This window comes from Acomys minous, assembly GCF_964271855.1.
Source record: "Acomys minous genome assembly, chromosome: 8".
In the NCBI taxonomy this organism is placed as follows: Eukaryota; Metazoa; Chordata; class Mammalia; order Rodentia; family Muridae; genus Acomys; species Acomys minous.
This window is the reverse complement of record NC_140489.1, coordinates 81,037,418-81,051,336: the sequence shown is the minus strand read 5'-3', so window position 1 is coordinate 81,051,336 and position 13,919 is coordinate 81,037,418. Positions and strand designations below refer to the sequence as shown.

Genomic DNA, 13,919 nt, shown 5'->3' with positions numbered 1-13,919 from the left:
GGTCCCGGTCCGCGCGTTTCACCGGGAAAGTGTTTCTCTCTTTTCCGTGGGTGTTTTGGGGACACCTGGTTTCTAATTGCTTGAGTTTCAACTCGGCCCTGACGCGCCCAGGGTGTCTCTGTAGTTCGGAACCCTGCACACCGTGGTCGGGGCTGACAGCCACTGTCCCTGCCCAGTGCCTGACCAAAGAGTGTACTGTCCCCGCCCAGCAATGTGACCCTACCTAGGTGAAGAGCCTCAGCTTACGGAAAAGGATAGGGGGTGGGGGCGCGAAAAGTAGAGATGGAAACACCTGCATTCAATTCCTGGGCTATGCAGGTGCCTCTTACAGTGTAATTATTATCCATATGTGTCGAATATGAAATCAGGTAGTTTGGAGAGAAGTTGTCCCAAGTAAGTTAACTATATAACTTTCTATAACTACTGTAGTATGCCTAAAAATGAGTTCATTTGTAGTAATGCTCAATCTGGAGTGCCCACTAAGGAAAAGAAGAAAGGTGATCAACTCACTCCAGTCTATCACCTGTTAAAAGCTTTAATCACCTTAATTGTTTCCGACGTGTTGAACTCTGCCCAATGCCCTCATCCCCCTTTTGAGAAAAGGTCTCTCTACTTAGCCCTGGCTGTTCTGGAATTCACTATGTAGATCAGTCTGGCTTTGAACTCACAAAGATCCTCTTGCCTCTGCCTCCCTAGTGCTGGGGTCAAAGCCTAGGCTACCAAGCTGGGCCGGAAAAAATAAACTTTTATATTCCACAAAGTTACAAACAGTATTCTGTATACAATAGGTACAGACTTAAAAAACAATTGAACACTCCTTTAAGAGTAGTTTATAAAGGGTCCAGCTAAACTTTAAATTACTGTGTTTCTCCTGAGTGTTGAATATTTTATATTGCCTCAATCACTTGTCTTCATGATACATATTTTATCAAAACTAGTCATGTTTTCTGAGTTAGGTTGTGGTGGATACTTAGAGCTTCTGACTGATGCACCTTATCTTTGTGTCTTAATTGAAGTTCAAATTTCACCAAGTTTCAAAATCCTGAAATATATGTATAGTTTCCGTTCTCGAATACCTCACCACGTGGCTGCTGCTGCAGTAATAGTTTTGGAAGAGTACAGCATGGCTGTGCACACAGCCAAGGGTTAGCGTTTCGATAGGGAGTGTAAGTAAGGCTTCTCCAGCTGTACTGAGTTTTGAAATGGGACTAGGACTGCCCCAGTTGATGTCCCTTGATGACACATTCTGAACAACAAGTATAGGTTTTGGTAGGATACATTCCGTTAATTGTAATTAGTTTTTGGACAGTAATTATTTAAATCAACCTTTACCCTTTAAAAACCTCTTCCTTCAAACCCTTGGAATTTGTCAGATGTGAGCTGCAGTTTTAATAGCTGTCCAGCCCTTGAGTTTTAAGTGAACTTAAGATTATGCTTGCTTGCTTTTTTTCTTCCACAGTTTCAAACACAACCAAGTCAAGTCTCTGCCTCTCTTAAGGACAGTTCCTCCTCTTCTGCTCTGTAATTTATTTCTGTCTTGAACCCAACATTCCCATTCTATAACTAAAAATCACTTTGCTAAGGTCCTCATAGGTTCCCAGGAGGTAAATTAGATGAACACTTTCTTATCCATTTAACCTTGTAAAAGGCTTGAATCCTGTCTTGAAGTAACTCTCCTCATAAAGTATAAGGGTCCCATACTTTTTTGTTGTTTCAAGACAGGGTTTCTCTATGTAGCCTTATTCTGGAACTCACTCTGTAGAGCAAGTTGGCCTCAAACGCAGATATTCTCCTGTCTCTTCCTCTCAAGTGATGGCATTAAAAGCCTGCACCGTCACTACCCACTTACTTATTTTTAAACTCCTAAATCAGTAGATGCTCTTCTCCGGTCTCCCCAAGTGTACCTAAAAAATGAGGATTTCAGGGGCTGGAGAAATGGCTCAGAGGTTAAAAGCACTGGCTGTTCTTCAAAAGGTTCTGAGTTCAATTCCCAGCAGCCCCATGGTGGCTCGTAGCCATCTACAATGAGATCTGGTGTTGTTTTCTGGCCTGCTGGCACATGCACAGGCAGAATACTATATAAATAATAAATAAATGAATCTTTTAAAAAATGAGCATTTCATTCAGTAACTGATTCACTGTGCTGAGGGTAGGATTGATAGGCTTGGTCAACAGATGCATAATTGAAAAATTTATGAGCAGTTTCTGATTTGCCTCTGATACGAATATCATAAAAGAGAAAAATGATATGATTTATTCTGTAGTATCAATCATGAAATAAGGTAATAGCTATGTCATGCTTTATTGTTTCATCTTTGGGAGACATAGTTACCACTTCCTTTAAACTGTTATATATTTCTTTTGATTTAATCATTCTTTCTGGCTTCTTTTTTTCCTAAGCACTCTTTAGTATTTTCTTTATCCACCTCTCCAGGTTTTTGTGTTTCCTGGGTTCTAAATCCTATATTGCCCATTTCTGTTTTTGTTTTGTTTTGTTTTTATATTTTAAAATTAGTTTCTAAATCATCTAATTTCTGTTTTGTTCCATTTGACATGAACTAGAGTAACTGGAAGTGAGAACTTCAATCAAGGAGTTGCCACCATCTGATTGGCCTACCTATCTGTGGAACATTTCCTCCTTCCATCCCTTCATCCCTCCCTCCCTTTAACTTTTTGTTGATACTTTATAACTTTCACATCATACACCCAATCTTTATTTCCCAGTTCCTTTGTATCCTGGGTGTGTCACATGGTATACCCTTTTGTCTAAGCATCTTCACTTGCACATGTTCACTGCAGTGAGTCTTTGGTCTGTTTCCAGGCCTTTTGCTACACTATCTATCCTGGATACTCACCAGGACTCCTCAGATACCCTGCTGTTGCCTTGTATCCTGGAGGAGCTCCTACAGATTTGGATCTGCAGGATTGGTCCCTCATGCTTCAGCAGTTCATAGATGTTGGGGTGGGCCAACTTAAAGCTCTGGATCTGGGCCTGGCTGGTTGCTGAGCTGGCTAGCATGCCAGCTCTGCACCCACACTATGAAGGTGAGCTCCTTATTACTGCCAGGCTAGCTCACCCAATGCCACAGCTAGCAAGGGGCAGGACCAGCTCTCCTGCTCCTGGCTCACCAGCACTCAGGCCACCAGGGCCAGATCTACAGTGCTGGCCAGATGAGGTATTTGGATCCCTTTTCCTGAGGACAGCGACCAGTGAGAGGTGGGGCCAGCTCTGTGCAGCCATTGGACATCAGCATGCTCCCAGGCAGCAGCCCAGACCAGGGACAGCCACATGCCTTTGGTGGTAACATGGGCCACAGACATTGACAGACTCCTGATGCTGCATGGTTATAGACCCAGTCATGGTCCTGAGAGCAGCATAGGCTGAGGCTTAACCACGGCTTCAGGTGGCAGGCCCCAGAGCCTACTCACGTCAGGCTGTTCCTCACCAGCGTGGTGTCTTCAGTTCTGCCTCTTCAGAGTGCTCGAACCATTCAGTTTGCTTCTGCCCCATCTCTCCACCACATTCTTGCACATCATAGAGGCTGGCAGGATGGGCAGGCCGTGTGCTGGGTCAGCCTCTGGGTGTCTTGCCTCTGGGTTGTGGGGCATTTTCTTAATTGCTAGTTGATGCGAGAGGGCTCAGCCCAATCTGAGTGGTGAGCCTTAAATAAGAAAGGTATTTCCAACTAAATAAAGCCAGGGGGAGCAAGCCATTAATCAATGTGTCTCCATGGTTTCTGCCCCAGTTCCTGCCCCGAGGTTCTTGTTTTGAGTTTCTCCTGTTAAACCTGAGGATTGTGAAGAGAAAAGATCAAATCCACAATTGTCCAATTATAGCAAGCTTTAATTAAACACTGGCCAGGGTGATGGACTCTGGCCAGGTCTATTCCAGGGTTCCCAAATGGCAATGCATCACATTTTGCAGAGGCTTATAACAGCATAACCATATGGCTACATATTTTCTACCATGTCCAATCAGGGGCATGCATATATCCTGATGCAGTTCCTGTCTGCATACCTCCTACCTACATCCAATCAGGGGCAAGCATATATTCTGATTTGTTTCCTGCCTATGTACCTCCCATCTACATGTTATCAAGCACGTTGGTGCAGTTGGGTCAAGCAGACTTGTTTAGGGGAGCAGCAACATGTGGTTTGTTGTCTTATATGAACAATAGTCTCCAGCATCTCAGGAAGTATGTGTCCTTGGGCAAGGGGTTTCCAGGTTAGAGGCATTTTGTTTTATGGATCTCTTAGGCACAGTAATTAAAATGTAAAACATAACTTTAGCTCTCAGTCTACCATCACTCTTCTGGATGCTGGACTGTAACATAAAGAATATCCCATTAATTATAGAAACTGGGGAGTTTTCCCCGGTTTATTCTGTTGAAATCATTTCAGCTTATCAAGTCTTACTCATTATCATGTCTAAACGTTGGCCACATATGCCACTCGCTTGACATCCTTAAGTGAAACTATCTTATTTGGTTTTGTTTGTTTGCTTGGTTTGGTTTTTCGAGACAAGGTTTCTCTATGTAGCCTTGGCTGTCCTAGACTCACTTTGTAGACCAGGCTGGCCTCGAATTCACAGCAATCCGCTTGCCTCTGCCTCCCGAGTGCTGGGATTAAAGGTGTGAGGCACCACACTTGGCCTGAAGCTATCTTATCTGGATCTTCATTATGTCACTTGGGCTGTTAACTCATTTCATCTTTTCTGTCTATTTTTCTGACCTCTCTGATTTTTCTCCATGGGAAGATGTGTTGGCAAACCATCTTTTTTTGGAAAATAAGAAAAGGCCTGGTTTTGTTAGTGTTTGTGTGTTCCATGGTATAACTACTCCTATCCTGGCTGTTTTAAAGACACCTACACATAATACCAACTGGCTCTAAGAATCCATGAAAATGTCATTTTTGTCTGTTAAAAGCTAGTAGATACTGACTGTGTAACAAATCCCTTTTTAGTTGTTTTTGTTTCTGCCAGAATTATTGTTGTAGAACATAAAACTGTTAGTGCTCTTGTCTGGCTTTAGAACTAAGTAGCATACAAGTTGACTATTTTTCACATCTTACAGGCTTTTTGTCAAACTGCCCTTCAGCATTCTTTTGAAACTTCATCTGTCTTTCCTTTACATTTTCTGCCTAATACATAATTCTGTCATCAGTTTTACTAAATTTATTATTACCCTTGTTAAATTATGCCACTTTGACACTTGCTGAGGATAAACCTTTTGTGTATGATGACTGTTATGTTTTCTGGGAGGATTCTTAATTCTGAGAAAAACTTGGCAAACTGGAAGAAAATGTAATTTTCAGAGTTAGGGCCAAAGTAGTAGTTTTCTTTTACTTTAGTTTGAGAGCAGTGTGAATGGGAATGCAATGTGGATGCTTTGCTCTTAGCACCATGGTACTTTCAGATGACAGAGTAGTTGGATTGGTCAGTGTTGATTACTGCCATTGCCAGCATGCTCAGGCCCCAGAGAGGTGGTAGAAGCCAAAACAAACAACTTCTCTTGGTGGAGCATGGATTGTAGTGAAGATGAACAAGGTAAATGCATGATTAAGAGTTTATAGCTTCCACTTTAAGCTGCTTTTGTGTGTCTTGTTTTTATCATTTCAGTTTCTTCATCTTTTTATTCAAGGGCTTATGGATATTTATATAATATATATGTTTGTATATACACATATAATATACATTTAAAAAACATACACCGTGATTTCTTTTTCCAATATATTTGAACATAACTTTTATATTTACTTATTTTACCTTTAAGTCTTAAATTTCAATACTACCTATAAATGTTTGCCCATTTCTATTCAAATTTTAGATTCATATTTATATAAAATTAGATTCAAAAGTTAGGTTCATGTTCTAAAATTTATAGCAGTATTTATCTACTGACCTTGAGATATCTGAAGCAGTAAATATTATCACTGGTCAGATTTCGTTAAGCATTGTTCTTAGCAATAATCTCATTTTTTGGAATAAAGGTTAGAGTTGATAGTTGTGATTTTTATCTTTTATTTAGTGTTTTCCTTACTTGTGATTCACTTTAAATGTAAGCATTTAGAAATTAAGCAATCCAGGCAGTGGTGGTGCATGCCTTTGATCCCAGCACTCAGGAGGCAGAGGCAAGTGGGTCTCTAAGTTCAAGGCCATCTTGGTCTACAGAGTGAATTCCAGGCCAAGGATAGCCAAAGCAACCTTGTCCCAAAAACCAAAAAGAAAAACCAAACCAAGCCAAACCTAGCAAGAACGGTTCAGACCCTGGACTCAGCAGCTTCACTTTTGTATTAGAATCTTAGACGGTAACTTTGGAAAGGTTGCATGCCTGATCTGCACCTGTGAAATGGGGAAAATGGTTTCCCCACACATCAGGGCTGTGTGGGGGCTGAAGGAGTCGGGACTTGGATTAGATCAGCACCTGGAGCGTGGTGTGCTCTTATTGGTATTGCCACTTCTCCTCTCCTGCAGCCTGCTCCAGTTGTCCTCGTTGTTCTAGGAAGTGTTTAGAAGTCTCAAAACATGCTAATTATGATTGTGATTTGTTGCTTGATAACTGGTATAACACAGAAGTTATAAGTTTTTCTTTATCTTTTTTCCTAGACTGTTACAGTGAATTTTTAAATGAAGAATTTGACGTAAAAACTTACACTTCCCAATCTATTCATCAAGCTGTAATTGCTGAGCAACTAGCAAAACTTGCCCAAGGCATCAGCCAGCTGGATAAAGAGCTACACTTACAGGTAACATCGGCCTTCTGGGTCATAGAGATTATTTAGCTGAAAGTAACAGTTGTTTTTTTTTTTAAATCATTGTTAAAACCAAATATACATTTCCATAAACAAATGCAAAACTTACCAGTATCACTTAATTACATCTTGGCAGAGTTTTCTGTAAGCAATTTTTACTATTTGAAAACAAATTTACTCACTTTTCCAGAATCATTTATTCTTTCTGTTTTTCACCTGAAAAATTTTTATGTGACCAGATTCTTAAGTATATATCAGAAATCTAGTCATTTTTTTCTTTTTAATTTATTCACTTTACATCCCAATCATAGCCCTCCCTTATCTCCTCCTGCTCCCATCTTCCCTCCCTCTTTCCCCCATGCCCCTCTCCTAGTCCTCAGAGAATGGGAGCCCTTCTCCCCTACCAACTGACCCCAGCCCATCAGGACTGCCTGTATAGTCTTCCTCTGTGGCATGGTAAGGTACCCCACCAGGGGAAAGTGATCAAAGAGCAGGTAATAGAGTCCATGGCAGGGACAGCCCCTGCTCCCCTTAGTAGGGAACCTGTATGGAGGCTGAGCTGCATATAGGCTACATCTGAGCAGGGGGCCTAGGTCCTCTCGATGCATGGTCCTTGTTTGGTTCATCAGTCTTCACCGGCCCCCTGGGACCAGATTTGTTGCCTCTGTTGGTCTTTTTGTGGTGCTCCTTTTCCCTCTGGGTCTTCTATTCCCCTACTCTTCCATAGGATTCTTTGTGCTCTGCCTAAAGTTTGGCTGTGAGACTCAGTTTCTGCTTTAATTCCCTGTGTTGTGGAGTCTTTCAGTGGACATATATGGAAGACTTCTGTCCTGTTCCGTCTCTTGAACCGCTTCCAGTGTCTCTTCTATTTGCTCTTCATAATGAGAATTAAGCATCCTCCCTAGGATCATCCTTGCTACTTAGCTTCTGTGGGTCTGTGCATTGTAGTATGGTTATCCTGTATTATTTGGTTAATATCTGCTTATAAGTGAGTATGTACCATGTGTATCCTTCTGTGTCTGCATTACTTCACTCAGTATGATCTTTTCCAGCTCCATCGTTGGTTTGCAAATTTCATGATTTCCTTGTTTTTGATAGCTCAGTAATATTCTGTTGTGTAAATGTACCACTGTTTCTTTATCTATTCTTTGACTGAGGGACATCTAGGTTGTTTCCAGATTCTCACTATTACAAATAAAGCTGTGAGCCGGGCGGTGGTGGCTCATGCCTTTAATCTTAGCACCCAGAAGGCAGAGGCAGGCAGAACTCTATAAGTTCGAGGCTAGCCTGGTCTACAAAGTTAGACCAGGACAGCCAAGGCTACACAGAGAAACCTTGTCTCGAAAAAACAAAAAACAAAAAACAAAACAAAAAAAGCTGCTATGGACATAGTTGAGCAGATGTCTTTGTTGTGTGGTGGAGTGTCTTTCAGGCGTATGTCCAACAGTGGTATGCCTGGGTCTTGAGGTGGAACTGTTCCTAATTTTCTGAGAAAGCACCAGATTGGTTGTATAAGTTTGTACTCCCACCAGCAATGGAGGAGTGTTCTCCTTTCTTTACATCCTCACTGGCATGTGCTGTCACTTGAGTTTTTGATCTTAGCCATCTCACAGGTATAAAATGGAATCTCAAAGTTGTTTTGATTTGGATTTCTCTGATAATTAAGGACATTGAGCATTTCTTTAAGTATTTCTTAGCCATTTGATATTTCTCTGTTGAGAATTCTCTGTTTAGCTCTGCACCCCATTTTAAAATTGGATTTTGAAAATGGATTATTTGGTTTGTTGGTATTTATTTCTTGAGCTCTTTATATCATCTGAGAATAGTGATACTTTGATTTCTCCTTTCCAATTTATATCCCCTTGATCTCCTTTAGTTGTCTTATTGCTCTAGCTAGCACTTCAAGTACTATATTGAAGAGGTACTGAGAGAGTGGGCAGGCTTGTCTTGTCCCTGATTTCAGTAGAATTGCTTTTAAGTTTCTCTCCATTTAGTTTGATGTTGGCTATATATAGGCTTGTTGTATTTGCCTTTACTATGTTTAGGTGCGTTCTTTGTATTCCTGATCTCTCCAAGACTTTTAACATGAACAGGTGTTGGATTTCCTCAAATGCTTTTTTGGCATCTAAGGAGATGATTGTGTGATTTTTTTTTTCTTTCAGTTTGTTTATATCGTGGATTACATTGACGGATTTTTATATTTTGAACCATTCTTCTATGCCTGGTCATGGTGGATGATATTTGTGATATGTTCTTGGATTTAGCTTGCAAATATTTTATAGAGGCTTTGGTTGTTGTTGTTGTTGTTTTTTTTTATGGAGTATTTTTGCATCAATGTTCATAAGGGAGAATGGTCTGAAGTTCTCTTTCTTTGTTGGGTCTTTGTGTGGTTTAGGTATCAAGGTAACTATGACCTCGTAGAAAGAGTTGGATAATGTTTCTTCTGTTCTGTTTTGTGGAATAGTTTGAAGAGTATTGGTATTAGCTCTTCTCTGAAGGTCTGGTAGTTTCTGGACTGAACTCATCTGGCCCTGGGCTTTTTTGGTTGGGAGACCCTTGATGGCTACTTCTATTTTCTTAGAGGACATTGGACTATTTAATTTGTTTACCTGATCTTGATTCAACTTTGGTAAGTGGACTCTATCGAGAACATTACCCATTTTATTTAGATTTTAAAATTCTGTGGCATATGGCCTGTGAAGTAAGACCTAGTGATTCTTTGGATTTCCTCTATGTCTATTGTTGTGTCCCCCTTTTATATCTGATTTTGTTGATTTAGATAGTGCCTCTCTGCCTTTTGGTTAGTTTGCTTAACGGTTTGTCTATCTTGTTGATTTTCTCAGAGAACCAGCTCTTGGTTTCAGTGATTCTTTGAATTGCTCTTTTTGTTTCTAATTTATTGATTTCAGCCCTGAGTTTTATTATTTCCAGTTGTCTACTCCTCTTGGTTTTGCCTGCTTCCTTTTTTTTTTTTCTAGGACTTTCAGGTTTGCCATTAAGTTGCTTGTATGAGATTTCCTAATTTCTTTATAAAGGTACTTAATGCTGTATGAGCTTTCCTCTTAGCACCACTCTCATTGTGACCCGTAAATTTGGGTATGTTGTCCCTTCATTTCCATTGAATTTTAGGAAGTCTTTAACTTCTTTCTATATTTCTTCCCTGACCCATTTGTCAGTGAGTAGAGAGTTGTTCAGTTTCCATGTATGTGTAGGCTTTTTGTTATTTCTGTTGTTATTGAGGTCCAGCTTTAGTCCATGGTTGTCTGCTAAGATACAAGGGATTATTTCAGTCTTCTTGTGTCTTTTGAGGCTTACTTTGTGATTGATTTATGGTCAGTTTTTGAGACAGTTCTGTGAGGTGCTGAGAATAAGTGTATTCTTTTGTGTTTTGGTGAAAGGATCTGTAGACGTCTGTTAGGTCCATTTGATTCATTACACCTGTTAGTGTCATTATTTCTCTATTTAGTTTCTCTTTAGTTTACCTGTCCTTTGGTGAGAGTGGCGTGTTGAAGTGTCCGTCTATTAATGTATAGGGATCAATGTATGGTTTATGCTTTATCTAACTTCTTTTACATATGTGAGTGCTCTTGCATTTGCGGCATAGATGTTTAGAATTGGGAAGACATCTTGGTGGATTTTTCCTTTGATGAGTATCAAGTGTCTTTCCTCATCTCTTTTGACTAAATTTGATTAAAACTCTATTTTATTAGATATTAGAATTGCTTCTTGGGTTTGTTTGCTTGGAAAACCTTTTTCCAGCCCTTTACTCTCAGGTGTGTTTTTAATGTGTTGTAGAATGATAGGTCCTGTTTATGTGCCTATTCTGTCAGTCGTTGGCTTTTTATTGGCGAGTTGAGTCCATTGATATTAAGAGATATTAATGATCAGTGACTGTCTCTTTTATTTATTTTAAAGATTTATTTACTTATGATTTATTTATTTGTTTTAAAGATTTATTTATTTATTATGTATCCAGTGTCCCCCTTGCATGATACCACATCTCATAGATGGTTGTGAGCCATTACATGGTTGCTGGGAATTGAACTCTGGACCTTTGGAAGAGCAGCAGATGCTCTTAACCTCTGAGCTATCTCTTCAGGCCCCTGTTTCTTTTATTTTGATGTTGGTTGTTGTGGTGTGTTTGTGTGCTTGTCTTCTGGTTTTGCAGTAGTGAAGTTACTTGTATCACTTATATCCTGTGTTTTTTTGTGTGTAGTTAACCTCAGGTGGGATTTTTCCTTCTAGTCTCTTCTGTAGGGCTGAATTTGTGCATATATATTGTTTAAGTTTGATTCTATTGAGGAATATCTTGTTTTCTCTATGGTTATTGAAAGTTTTGCTGGGTATAGTAGTCTCTGTGGTCTCTTAGGGTTTATAAGACATCTGCTCTTCTGGCTTTTATGCTCTCTGCTGAGAAGTTGGGTGTGATTCTTATAGTATTGTCATTATATGTTACTTGGCCTTTTCCCCCTGCAGCTTTTAATATTTTTCCTTTGTTCTGTACATTTAGTGTTTTGATTATTATGTGGTGGGATGATTTTTCTGGTCTAATTTATTTGGTATTCTGTAGGCCTCTAATGCTTATAGGTATTTCTTTCTTTAGATTGGAGAATTTTTCTTCTGTGATTTTGTTGAAAATATTTTCTGGCCTTGGAGCTAGGATTATTCTCTTTATTTTCTTAGGTTTTGTCTTTTCATGGTGACCTTGATTTTTTGGGATGTTTTGTTTCAGAGATTTTTTTTAGATTTAACATTTTCTTTGACAGATGCATCAATTTTTTCAATTTTTATCTTCTATTCCTGAGATTCTTTCCTCCATCTCTTATATTCTGTTGGTGATGCTTACCTCTGTAATTCCTGTTTTCTTTCTTAAATTCTCCCTCTCCTCGGTTTCCACAATTTGAGATTTCTTTATTGTTTCCATTTCCATCTTCAGATCTTGGATCTTTCTTCACCTGTTTGTTTATATTTTCCTGTATTTCTTCGAGCGATGCGTTCATTTCCTCTTTTAAAGCCTCAGTCTGTTTGGCTGTATCTTCCTGTATTTCTTTAATGTCTTCCTCTTTAAAGGCCATCATCATCTTCATTAGCGTAGCTTTAATGTCATTTTCCTGTGTTTTAGTTGTGTTATTGTGTCCAGGGCTGCTTCCCGGTGTATAACTGGGTTCTGGAGATCCCATGTTGCTCTGGCTTTTGTTGATTGTGTTTTTATGCTGGCCTTTAGCCATCTGGTTGTCCCTGACATTGGCTCGTAGATCCTGGTTCCCTCTGGAGTTCTTGGGGTGGTGGTGGTGGTGGTATAGGAAGAACCCTGGGAAAGAAGTTGGATATTCCTGCAGGAGCCCTCTTCTGGTTGGTGGAGATGGTCTCTGACTGGAGGTGGTTCTCAGGGAACTGCCTGCGGCTCTCCTTTGATGGCTGGTCCTTAGGACCGACCTGGATCTTCGAGCTTGGGTGCCCTCTTTTCCAGTGACAGTCAGCTGTCTCACTACTGGCTTTCTTGCTCCTAGATTTATGAGCTCCTGCTACCCAGGTAGCTTGCTGTGTGCAGCTATCTTGGAGAACCTATGAGTTCAAAGGTCTTGTAGGTCTCCTTAGGGAGAAGGGTTGAGCTTTGGGGTGATGGCTGGGCTGTTTCTCTGGATTCCCAGTAGGGAACTGGAGGTTGGAGCTGCGTATGTTGGCACCTAGACGGTATCCACCCACAGGATGGTGGGACTATTTGGCTGCCCTGAGGCTGAGACTGCGCTCTGGTGGAACACAGGGACTTTTCCCAGGATTAACAGGGTGACATGAGGTTGGACCCATTGTTTCCCTCACTATATAGGCTTTTCACTTACCTGGGAAACACAAATGTCGTAGTTTTGGGGTCCACAGCCATGGCCTGTTAGTCGTTCTGCAATCATTGCAGTTCCACTGATCCAATACTGTGGGTGATTGTTTCCACCATCTTGGATCCCTCTTTTATGTGAATTTTTTTTACAGTGAATGTTTTGGGGGAAAAAACTAGGACACCTTTGATAATGTTAGCAGAAAATATATAATTTGGTCTTCTAAGAAGTGTTACTTTTAAATTTTGGAAGTAGGACAATTTGGATAAATAAAATTGAGATGTAGTAAAGGCAGTGTTTCCACTTTATTAGATACAAATTGTAACATTTAAAACATTTTTTCTTATACAAGTTTATTACAATGGACAATAGGTTCCAGGATAACACTTCATTCTAGCTCTAGGTGACAAAGTTGTTGTGGCAGGGAGTCCAGAGGTTTAATAGGAATGGAAGAGGTCACTGTCACCTCAGACATGAGGAACAGCTTATTTTTGCCAGATTTCTTACTTCCACCTGTGCCCAGGGTGCCCTTGCCCACAGCCTTGGCTTTTAGCTACTTGAGTTTCTTCTGCTCCTGTTTGTGTTTCTGCTTGAAAGCCTTATCTTCCTCATCCGTCTCCTTGGCCTGCTTCTTGGGCTGTTTCAGGGGCTTCCTTTTGCCACCTTCATGGCCTGACATGGTACCTATAGCCCCTTAACCAGACCCTGTTCCTAAAACACAAAGTGTAACATTTGCTGAGATTATTGAAGAACAGTAAATGTGAGAGGTAGAGCACATACGGTATTAGGATATGGGTCTCAAAGCTTAGGTGTGCTGTTACAATAGACTTTCTTAGCACTTTTTGTCTTTGAGTCTTTTAAAAAAAAATATGCCCCTTTTTGTCTTTTAAAGGAGTAAGAATAGATTGCAGAAAATAAACTTTAAAGGCCATTTCTTTTATAATTGATGACTATTGTAGGGTTGTTCTATGATCTACTTTTTTGTTGGTTCATTTGTTTTGTAATATTGGGGATTGAACACAGGGACTTACACATGCCAGGGAAGTACTCTACCAACTGAGCTTTATCCCCAGGTCCCAATATATTTCTTATATTGTTTTTTTCCTGAGTGCTTATTGAAGAAATATTGAGCGGAACGAATTAATTTGTAAATAAATGAGCTGTCTACTGGGAAGTCTAGATCTGTCATATCAGGAAATGTATTCATAGTTTATTAGTGAAAAGATCAGCTTAGAAGAATTGTGACTTATAAGATCACTTCAACTTTAAAATTCGGATTAAATGTTCAAAATACAAATGTTTAGAAGACTCTTGATATCAGGCTTTGGGTTAGGCTGT

At 40.0% G+C, this 13,919-nt stretch overlaps 1 protein-coding gene and 1 pseudogene across 3 annotated transcripts in view; one reads left to right on the top strand and one right to left on the bottom strand.

Annotated features, from left to right (window-relative positions):
- COG5 (component of oligomeric golgi complex 5) overlaps positions 1 to 13,919 on the top strand; it is a 300,644-nt gene that overhangs the window by 293 nt on the left and 286,432 nt on the right. For both annotated transcript variants that reach the window (XM_084791836.1, XM_084791834.1), the window contains exon 2: positions 6,605 to 6,744. In XM_084791836.1, the coding sequence (XP_084647962.1) occupies positions 6,605 to 6,744 (140 nt within the window). The remainder of the gene's footprint in view (positions 1 to 6,604; positions 6,745 to 13,919) is intronic.
- LOC311603411 (translation machinery-associated protein 7-like) lies at positions 12,970 to 13,546 on the bottom strand (annotated as a pseudogene). Its single transcript has one exon. The product of its transcript is annotated as a translation machinery-associated protein 7-like (transcript).